The sequence below is a fragment of the Hipposideros armiger genome, unplaced genomic scaffold (assembly GCF_001890085.2).
Source record: "Hipposideros armiger isolate ML-2016 unplaced genomic scaffold, ASM189008v1 scaffold_544, whole genome shotgun sequence".
NCBI lineage: Eukaryota > Metazoa > Chordata > Mammalia > Chiroptera > Hipposideridae > Hipposideros > Hipposideros armiger.
The window spans coordinates 1,276,439-1,287,375 of NW_017731894.1; the positions used below are offsets into that span (position 1 = coordinate 1,276,439).

The 10,937-nt window shown below is 58.8% G+C and overlaps 1 protein-coding gene across 1 annotated transcript; it reads right to left on the minus strand.

The window, feature by feature from the left end:
* Positions 1-2,360: 2,360 nt before the first annotated feature.
* On the minus strand, positions 2,361-10,893 carry DDX51 (DEAD-box helicase 51; the record flags this gene model as incomplete). The annotated part of the gene is made up of 14 exons (XM_019668925.1): positions 2,361-4,477; positions 4,649-4,783; positions 4,858-4,921; positions 5,027-5,128; positions 5,211-5,327; positions 5,408-5,523; positions 5,600-5,792; positions 5,915-6,060; positions 6,147-6,255; positions 6,392-6,498; positions 6,592-6,663; positions 6,860-7,005; positions 7,188-7,338; positions 10,711-10,893. Coding segments are annotated over 14 exons (1,668 nt in total), but the record flags the coding sequence as incomplete, so codon positions are not given.
* Positions 10,894-10,937: the final 44 nt, after the last annotated feature.

A 10,937-nucleotide genomic window follows, 5' to 3' on the forward strand; every position in this document is an offset into this window, starting at 1 on the left:
ACTAGGTTCTACCAGCAGGGCCTAGACGTGCTCGGCCAGAGTAGCAGTAAGTGACTGGTGCAGGGGTGGACAGATGGAGGGCTGGAGGCAAGTACGAATGAGAGAATGAAGCCAGCGGCGCTGGCGCGGGCCCCGCCCCTGTCCTGTGGCTCCGCCCGCTCCACTCCCACCCAGCGCCTGCGCACTGGGGTCGGGTCGCCGGTGGCTCCGCCTCATCAAATGGGCCTGGTAGCGTCGGGTCCTTGCCGCGCGCAGCGCAGCCTTGGTGAGTGACGGGCTGAGTGTCCGCATTCGGGCAGGCGTGAGGGGGCGGCGTGCGGCTCTCCTCAGCCCCCGCCTGCCCGTTGTGCCTTCGAACCCCCGCGACCGCACGTCCCTCATCAATGGTGAAGTTGCCCACCATGGTGACCCCCGCCTCGGTGATTCCCACCCCCCGCCCGGTGACTGCCGCCCGCCTGGTCTCCCACATCCCTGTGACCCCCCTCCGCCTCGGTGACTTCCCCACCCCACCCTGGCCTGTGAGGTCGCTGTCGGTGGTGCTAACGCCGCCCGCGCGCGTGTCTGGCGGGGAGAGACATCCCCAGTGGGCATTTCCGATCACACAAAGGAAGAACTGATAACATCACTTGCACAGAAGACTGTAAATCGATCATTTTAAAAAGACACTTCACCTTGCCCAGAGCTAAGTAAGTACTTATCTCGGAGCGCTGGTTTGGTTCCATTCCCTTCCTAAGATGCTCAAAGTTCCAGCGTTCCACTTGCGCGGGGCTCTGGTCAGGTCGCTTGACTGGTTCCCATCTGTCAAATGGGTGAAGAATTCTGCCTCCCCCGCGGGGCTGGAGAGTAAACTGCACACTGATTGACGCATGAATGCCATCGCAGAGGCCAGTGGGCTGAGAGTAGAGGACTCTCCTACACCGGGGGCTTAAAAACTGACCAGGTGCTTTAGTGTGAGTGCAGATGCCCGGCGCCTAACAAAATGGCATGTGGCTATTGTGCACACATCGCTCGGAAGGCAGGGTGACGGCTGTGGGCCCAGGTTCCACGCCAGTTGTAGTGACAAGGCTCCCTCTCCAGGTGCGTCAGTCCAGTGGAGTGCTGCCAGCACTGTGTGACCTATGATGCCAGTCACATTTTCTACCTAATTCTTCGGGGAAATAGATTGTGATGTGGAGAATGTTCCAGTAGCCTCTGAGCAAGTGTGGTTTCTTCTAGGCTTTGGCCGAACAGCAGCCCCCGTCACGGGCTCTTCAGTAGCAGACGAGACCCCACTGCAGACTAAGGGATGACAGTCACCCTACGTGGGGGCAGGCTGCAGCGACGGCCGTGACCAGCACCGCTGCCCTGGTGAGTGCTCCTGCCCCTCGGGAAGGAAGCCCCCTGCACATGGGATGTGCTCCTGCGGTCGCCCGGTCCTTGTCTCATTGGCTCCAGGGGACAGTAGGGCCAGGGCACATGACTGCAGGCTCGGTGCACAGGCTGTGGTACCTGGCCCCCTTCAGAGGATATGTGAGCAAATTGTGCGTCACACCGAGGGTGACACGGGGTGATTCCTCACACACGTAACCACGCCCTGCTACATGGTTGCTTACCAGGCACCATACGACGCGCTCTGCGTGACTTTCCCTGGATCTGAGGAAACGCCATGTGGGTGGCCTTGTTATGGATCCATTTTGGAGGTGACTGGGTTAGTCACTGCTCGGAGCCTTCCTGTTGGGTGCGGGGCAGACCCGTGTCTCTTCGTGGTCACAACCCTACAGGGACCCGGGCCTCTGCCAGCTTCACCTCACTTCACTGCCTTGTCCCTTCTTTATCCCCTTGGTCCCCCTTGAGTCTCGCCCCCCATGCCAGCATGGTGCGCTCCCCTCCTCAGGGCTTGAGAATGGTGACCGCGAGGGTGTTGAGCCTGTGTCCTTGAGACCCAGCGAAGAGGAGAGTGCCCAGAGCCCTACTAGTCCTGGTGACTGAGTGACAAACGAATGACTGAGCTAACGGGGCCAGGTCCCGTTAGTCCCGAGTCCCCACCAACCCAGCAGCGTCCTTGGACGTGATGGTCCTAAGGAAGGGGGGAAGCTAAGTCAGAAGCGGAAAGGCAGCGCCCCGTCTTGTCCTGGTTCTCGCCCTGGAATTAGTCTCCTGAGCAGGCTGTGCCGTCAGAACTGCCACCTCGGGGCCTCACGCCGGGGACTATGTGTGCAGCTCGTGTCAGAGCAGACAGCATGCTCTTCTCCTCGCCTCCCAGCCCCGCAGGTCAGGGCCGTGCCCTGCTGCACAGACCCTGGTGGGACTGGCTCAGTGCTGCGTGCTGTGCCTCCCATCCCCATGCCCAGCTGCTCCACAGGACTCAGTGACAATCCAACTGTGTTCTGCTTGGCATTTATTACAAAAGTCCGAAGGCTCGGCTGCTATATTCAGTCAGCGGCCCAATCCCTTTCCCCCTCCCTCGAATGCACAGAAAAAGGCGAGCTGAGGGCAGCAACCTGTTTCGTCAGCCAGCCTGTCACCCAGGTGACTGCATGTGCGCTCTCCGTGCTTGACTGAGCCTCGTCACACACAGGGCAGGTCACTCACCCATTTTAGAACTTTCTCATCCCAAAAGGAAGCTCTGTGGCCATCAGCAGCTGCTGGCCTGCTCCCCCTCCCAGCCAGCACCCACCTGCCCTCCAGGTGCCTGACCCCCCAGGACGTGGCCGTGCGCCTGGCTTCTGCCGGCTGGCACGGTCCCCGGTTCATCCATGTGGTCGCCCTGTGCCTTTCCCGCTTACCCTGTGCACTCCCACATCTCGTCTATCGTGGCTGACGTGACCGCCTGCTTCTACTCCTTGGCGACTGCTCTCAACACACATGCACACGGCCGGACGTACCTTCTCCCGGCCACAGCAACTCCATGTCCCCATGTGTTCCCACGGCCCCCAGGTAGGTGGCTCTCCCTCCCTGTGGTTTTGATGTGCGTTTCCTAGTGACTGCGCTGCTCCTGGCTTGTTGGCCAGTGTCCTTGGCTGAACCCCCAGCAGCAGCACGTCCGTCCATCCCACCGAGCTGGGGTGGCAGCAGGACTCGAATGGCCCTCCTCCCGGGCATATGCCGGCCCACCTCCTGTGTGCCCTGAGCACACCTCCCGGACTTTAAACGGCTGGTGTTCATGGGGAGACAGCGTGCGGGCTCTGGGCACTGCCGTCTGCAAGCCCACTCGTCACCTGCGCATTCCCCGGCCAAGAGCCAGACCCAGGTCTGTGCCAACGCCAAGTGTTGCTTCCTGGTTCAGAGGGGGCTTTGGTTCGGCACCAGCCGCACTCTGCTCACTTGCGGAGGCTGGTTCAGCGCCTGGAGGGCTCAGCTGTCCTCAGCCACTGTGAGAGCATAGCGTCAAGTCCTTAGCACCCGTCAAACGCAGAGGGTCAGGTGCATTCTAACACCATCGTGGCGGCTCAGTGGAAAGTGACCACCGCCTCCCCACAGATGGTAGGTCCTGGACAGGCTCTGGCTGCTGGCAAGGCCTCCAGCATCAGGTTCAAGGCTCCACCGCGCCCAGCTGAGGGAGGCGGCGTGACAACAGGAAGTACAACGCACCCCAGTGTCACAGTGAGAACGCACCGGGCCCGCCCTGTCACACCTAGGACAGTCCCACCGCCGGACTGAAGGCCTGGAGGCCAGGGGGCAAACAGGAGCCTCTTAGAAGGCAGAGGTCCAGCCCCTCCCATCCCTGCCCCTCAGGACTCACGAGCCACAACTGCAACGTTTCCTGGTTCCCAGATGCCTCACTGCCCTCCTGACGTGTACCTGCCCTGTGTCCACTGGGGCGACAGCATCCCATGGAACCCAAGACTTGTGTTCAGGTGGGTTTTGCTGACGTGAATAACGTACTTTCAGGCAGGATAAAAAACCAATTCCTATTTTCTTAAGTTTGTCTTAACATCAGCATATAAATTTCGGGAAAGAGCCTTCTTACAAACATTTCAATTACGTTCGTGACAAACAGCATCTCATGCTGGAGTGTACTGTGTACCCTGGCGGTGCCCCCACAGCTGTGTTTCCGGGTCTGCTAGGACACGGCGGGAAGGGCTCCTACAGTGCCATTTCCCAGCCCACAGGGAGCGACTCGGGCCAGCCCCACTGCCAGCCAAACAGGACAGATGCCATCCTGTCAGTTCTGCGGTAGCACCGACCATTTTACTAAAGCCCTATTTCCAAGTGCCCGACCTTGTATGCCCTTGATGGTCTCAGGCCAGGGCTGGTGCAGCGACGAAAGGTCCTTGTGTCCAGGGGCCTGGCCTGAGGACGTGTGCTAGGGGACAAAGGTCCCTTCTTGAAACCTGAGGAATCCCTGTCTTGCTCACACATCCAGCAGCTGGTACTCAGAATTCTTCTAAAACAGCGCCAACCCCAGCAGGGGCACACACCTTGCTGCATGGCAAGGCCGCTGGGCCCCGTCTGCCCTTTGAGCCCCTGCCTAGGCTGCCTTCTGCCTTCGTTCTTCCTGCAGGGGGACAGAAAGGGGATCGGCCTTGTCCTCCCCCAAGGTCGTCTGCAGCCCCGGCCCCTCCAACCCCAGGAGGAAAGTGCAGTGCTGGGCCGTGTGCCTACACCTCCGGAGCCCAGGCCCCTCCCGCCCGAGCTGTGCCGACGAGGCCTCAGCTTGGCCCCTCACCTTGACGGCCCTCTCCAGCTGGGCCAGGGCCGCCTCATACTGCGGGACCAGCGGCTGCAGGAGCTTGCTGGGGACGTCATGGCGCTCCAGCTCGGGCGCCCCAGCTTCTGCCAGCATCTGCAGGAACCTCCTCTCCTGGAGGGAGGAAGCCAAGTGAGAAGGGGCTCCCTGCCCACCCCCACCTCCCACCAAGGCCCACTCTGCCTGACCTGCACTTTGAGAAGCAGCGTGAAGGCCTGCCCGGTGTTCCCAGCGCGGGCGGTTCTTCCAACCCTGGAAACAAGCAGACAGCTCCAGAGCGGGTCCCCAGCCCTTGAGGGGACAAGTGGAAAGGCTGCCCCTCTGCAGGCCCCACCCCCGACCACAGCCAGCCCTCACCGGTGCACATAGGTCCGCAGGTACTGGGGGGCGTCGTAGTTGACCACCAGCTGCACGCCCTGCACGTCGATGCCGCGGGCCGTGGCGTCTGTGCTGATGAGACTGTTGGGACATGCGGGACTGTGGGCGCTGTCCAGGGTAGGCGCAGACACCCCCCAGGAGGGGCACCCCTGCCGGCACTCACAGCTGAATCTTCCCTTGCTCAAACTGCTTCAAGACCGTCCTCCTCTGGCCGGGCCCCAAGCGGGAGGAGAATTCCGCCACCGTCACACCCCCAAAGGCCTGGACGAGCAGGAAGAGCCTGGGTGGGAAAAGCCGGTTAGCAGGGCCGGAACCTGCCAGAACCTGCCGGCCCTCCGCACGCCCACTCCCGGGCCTCACCTGTGGGAGTTCTCACGGGAGTTGGTGAAGCAGAGAACCCTCGTGAAGTTCATGTCTAGGATGAGGTGCAGGATGACCAGGGGCTTGGCACGCAGGCTGCAGGGCACGTAGTGGTGCTGTGGGCACAGCACAGGGTTGGCTGGGCCCCGGTGCTGGGTGCTCCCCTCCCCTGCCACCATGCACCCCACTCACCATGAGCCCCACGGGGAAGGTGTACTTTCCACCCAAGTCCACGTCCTCGCCGGTGTCTCTGGTGCCCCCGCGAGCCAGCCCCGTGGAGAAGAGCCGGGGCTGGTAGAGGCCGAGCTGTTGCAGCTTTTCAGGGTTCTGGGTCAGGGTGGCCGAGAAGAGCAGCTTTTGCAGTGGCATCTGGGGACAGCAGGTGCTGGAAGAGAGGCAGGCGCTGGGACAGCAGTCGTGGCCTGGTCAGCCGCCTCGGGAGCCCAGACCACGTGCAAGGGCCTCTGCTTGGGCACCCCACCGAGAGCAGAGCTCAGGACCAGGTACCTGGCAGCGGTCACGGCCTCGAGCTGCCGCCTCTGCAGCAAAGCAGGGGGACCCTTAGCACCGTCATTCGGGAAGGCGGCCGCCACCACCCGTGGCAGCCAGGACTGGTACATGCTGTCCATCATCCGATCGGCCTCATCGATCACCTGGGGAGGCAGGAGGCGTGGGGTCCGGTGGCCGAGGTCGGCACCTGCTCCCAGCCCGGGCCCCTCCGGGTGGGTGGGCAACCTACCAAGAAGCGGAGCTGTTGGAGGCTGAACCCCGGCGTCTGGTCGATGTGGTCCACCAGGCGGCCTGGGGTGGCCACCACGATGTCAGCCAGGCAGCGGAAGCCGTTGGCTCTGCGGAGCAGGAGAAACTCAGCGGGAGCCCCACACGGACCCCCAGCTGCCACTCCCTCGGCCAGGGGCACACGTGCCTGGCCCTCTGCACCGGCCGGGACCGCTGCCCCAGAACCTACGGCCCAGCGGGACCTACGTCTTCTGGACGAGGCTTTCCTGCTCCTTGGCCAGCGACTTCTGCCCGGTGACTAGGGCGACGCGCAGAGGAGTGGCATCTGTGTAGATGTTGAACACTTTGCTCACCTGGACAAGGAACAGGTGTCACTGGCCTGACCTGAGGCACGTCTCAGGGACAAGCACTCTGGGTCTGACCCCCCAGGCCAAGGGTCCACATACCTGCTGGGCCAGCTCCTTGGTGGGCAACACAGCCAGGGCACGGACCTGGCACACGACTCGCGGCATCAGGGCCTGTGGGAAGGAGGGCAGTGGATGTAGTGGGGGAGAGGCCCAGGTGGGGAGAGGCAGTGGGGGAGCAGGGTCGTTGGGGGAGCTGTGGGAAGGAGGGCCCGCAGGGGAGGGGTCCCGCCCGTGGGGGAGCAGGGCCACTGTCAGAAGAGGGCTCCTTGCCTGTCAACCCCGCTCACAGGTGGGCCCTCCCTCTCACCTGCACCACGGGAATGACAAAAGCCAGTGTCTTCCCACTGCCCGTTGGGGCAGAAACACAGAGGTCACTGGGCCGGTAGCCACCTCTGCCCACCAGAAACCCGTTGGCCGCGCTCTCCAGGACAGCGGGGATCACCGCAGCCTGGACTGGACAGGGAGGCGAGAGGCCAGTCACACTTGTGCAGGGACACCCCCTCAGCACAGGCACGGAGGCCTGGCCATGGCCCCAGGGCCAGCCACTCTCCCTGAGGGGAAACTGGAGCCACGAGCAGCAGCAGGTCGGGCCGCCCATGCTGGGGGAACCCCGGCCCCCGGCCAAGGCTGGGCACCTGGAAAGTAGGACGAGATGCCATGTGCCCGCAGCCTCTTCTGCAGGTCAGGGTGGACTTCGGGGATGTCCTCGATGGGCACCAGGTCTTCAGTGACATTCTTTGCAACACAGCTTGGCTCAGCCAGCCACGCTGGCAGGAAAGGCCGAACCTACCACAAAGCGTGCAGGAAAGAGGCCAGGTGACTGCTCGCTTCTTAGCTGCCCGGCCAGGGAGACAAGTCCCCAGGAACTGGGCTGAAGAAATTGCAGAAGGGAGCCTTTAACCAGTGTCCTGCCTTTCCCCGGATCCCCTTCCCACACAGCCTTTTAAGGAACCAGGAAATACACACCTGAAGGAGCCACTCCCCTGAGCAGGTCCACCTGGGGCCTCCCCTCACGTCTCTGATAACATCCCAAGGTCCCCTGAGATCCAGCACCCACCTGCCTGACCTCATTTCCCGTCACTGGCTGCACCCCAAGCTCACTGGTACCTCAGGGCCTGACACACAACTCAGAGGTGACACACGCCCTGACAACAGTGCCCCGTGCACCCAGCCAAGCCTCTCGCCTTAGTCACGGCAATCGCTGTCATCCAAGGGGCCCTTAGTGTATGTGTTTACTGAAAATCTGCTAAGACAGAGATGCGACTAGCCCAGGAACCTGGTGGGATCTCCCGTTTTGTTCTTAGGTGGGTGAGAGTACAGGATTGTATTAGCAAACCAAATTCAGTCATACATTAAAGCGATCACACACTGTGATCCCTCTGTTCCTATGAATGGTCTTGAAGTTCGTCGTTATGATGAAAAGTCTGATTCTCTACTAGGAGCTCTTCTACGAGACAATCTCAGTCTTGACATGTCCCTTGATTCTGATTTTTCTGGATACCTATCTATACTTTAAAACCTGGGATAAATGGTTCACTTTACAAGAACATTTTTAAGAATAGCTTCCTAATAGTCTCCCTGGCAGAACTGGCAGATAAATAAATGAAACAGAGACAAACATTGTGTGGCTATTAAATAATAAAAAACTAAAAAAGGCCACGTATGGTAATGCAACTGAAACCCCACAACTCCGTGCCCAATGTTTCAGTGTCTCTTCCCCACAATTATCAACCATGTTTGTGTGGCTGGAGAGGTACAGATTAAGATAATAAAATAAACCAATGGGCCACCTCAAAATGGACTGCAGGAATGGCTAAAACCCCTGAACACACCCCCAACATAAGACCCGCACGCTTGGGGGAGCCTCATGGAACACCCAGACTCAGGCTCACTATGGGGTGACCACAGCTCACTTGGGAGTGGCACGGGAAACATTCTGTGGTTCATTGGTACACCCCAAATGCTCTAGGCTATAAGCCCTCAATGGCCACAGCATGCCCAGTGGCTCCAACAACACTGAGCCTCCATAAGAAAGAAAGAGCCACTTGGAGGAACAGGGACTGGCCTCGGTACTCTGGGACAAGCTGAATTTGTGGCTATCCTTCGTTAGAAAAAGATTCTTCGTCTAAGACAGTAAAAACACAGAAGAAATGTTATTCCAAGAAGGGAAAGGCTGGGAGACAGCCTGGAAAACCACGAAGCATTATTAGCTCCACAGGTAGAATGGCCCCCACAGCTTACAACAAACAGCTCACACACAAACCCAACGATGGGAACTGGGAACGGCCCGCCCTCTAACTCCACAAGGCCTGTTATCTATGTCAACACAAATGGAATCAGGTGGCTACGAAGCCATGGCCGACTACAATGGATGCAGAAGCCCACGCAGACACCGATGGGACTCCCGTGGTCCTCCTGCAAAGCGTGACAACACTGTGTTTTAACCGCTCTGGTACCGGCGAAGCCCCAAACGACAATTTTCAAGAGTTCACCTGGCTGGTACAGGGACTAGCATTCATAATTCTCAAGGGCTTCCAATGGGAACCAGATGGGCCATGTTTAAAAATATCAAGTGGAAATGCAGCTCATTATCAGGCTGTAGAAACTGAAAATGTGAATGGTCACCCCTCAAACTATATGGACTCGTGACTTCACTCAGACCTGGCCTATTGTATCTACCCCAACAAACAACAACACCTGTTATATGGGGAAACGACATTTTTGTTTGGAGGAATTAGAAAATTCCCCTGTGATCCTAAGTAACTTCACCGCAATAATACTAAGTTTATATTATAATGCTACAGGAATGTGGTGTAATACTGAGATTACAGGCAAAGCGCCTTCACCTGAGGCTAACAAAACTTGTAACAACATTGGTACCAAAAATTAGACGTACTGGGAGATTGAACTTAATCCCATGAAGTTGTTTCCATGGAAACTGCTTGCCCAGAAGAAAAATTAGAACTGTTAGATCATGAAATGACTAAAATTCTTCATCTGGCCAGACCTATAATAAGATACCGACACCAGTAGACAAAGGAGGAAAAAGCATTGTTAGCTTAATTAAAAAATATGATGACCCATGTAAAGGCTTCTCTAGTTGGCTGGGATGTTTGCTCCCGCCTCATCCTCACCTAACACAGGTCACGCTGTTTCCAACCTGTATTATGGGAATACTGTTATCCTATGAGTGTTATAACCGACGTACAGAGAACACCACCACCACCACAAAAGTCGCAGGTCAGATCACGCCAGCTTGCAGATTAGAAAGGACCCAGAGCACTCTTCCTGGCTGACCCCACGGGAAGGCCATTTTAAACAGTTGGGGCGATGCCCCAGGTTACCCGAAAACGCCCCCCCCCCTCCCATGGCTCAGAAGACAGATGCTGCTTTACCAACGGCTGACTTCCTAGAAATGAGCCTAGCTCCGTGGGACCAAAGGACAATCAAAACGGTCACTGATGCATCCCCGGGGCTGATGTATGTTCAAAGGAGAGAAATGAAAAAGGAAAAGCTGCTGCTCCAACTTGGTCAGTAACCAAGGAAACAGTGCATTCCTAACCAACGTCTTCCCGTGGGGCTGGCCACGCCTACTTCCTAACAGTCCCAATTATAAAGACAAGCGGGTTAGAGCCGGCAGTGCCTGCCCTTTCTACGTCCTGATAAAAACGTACAATAATCACTTCCACAACCCTTCCCAGCGACTCCAGGTGCTTGACGCCCTATGTATCTGTATAGTTTCTCGTCCTGATGCAAAACTATTAATCCTTGAACGTATGTCGCTAAAACTGCAGGGGCCCGGCTATGCTTCCCCTCGCTCTCCTAAAGTCAAACACCGTTTCAAGAATTCTTGGAGCTCCGCTCTCAGGAATGTCCTCAGATGGGAACAAACGAAAAACCTTAAATCTACAAAGGTTCAAGCCTTCTTTTCGTTCACGGAGAACTTTTACGATTCAAGATAGAAATGCTGTTTGCGCCGATGCAAGCCGCTAAAACAAAACTGCAAGACGCCCCGCTGAAGTGCGGGTCTTTCTCCTGGGAAGGCGCTCACTTCCTGAACCCCGACTGAACGCCACCCCCCACCTACGCCAGGGTCACCTGCTGGGGGAGCGACAGCCTCGCCAGCCCCGCGGCCTCCCGCACCCGAGCCCGGCTCACCTTGGGCGCCCTGCTCCTCCCGAAGCCCCCCAGCAGCAGGGCTTGTGCCGGGGTCCCGCTCGCCTCGTCGGGGGGCCGTCCGCCCGGGGCCTCCGCCGGCCCCGCAGCCCCGGCGTCCACGCTGCTCTCCCCCGGCGCCTCCTCGCTGCTGTCTGCGGGCAGAAGCGGGGCAGGGGCGGCGCGTCAGCCTCACGCGGACCCGGGTCCCAGGCCCGCGCCCCGCGCCG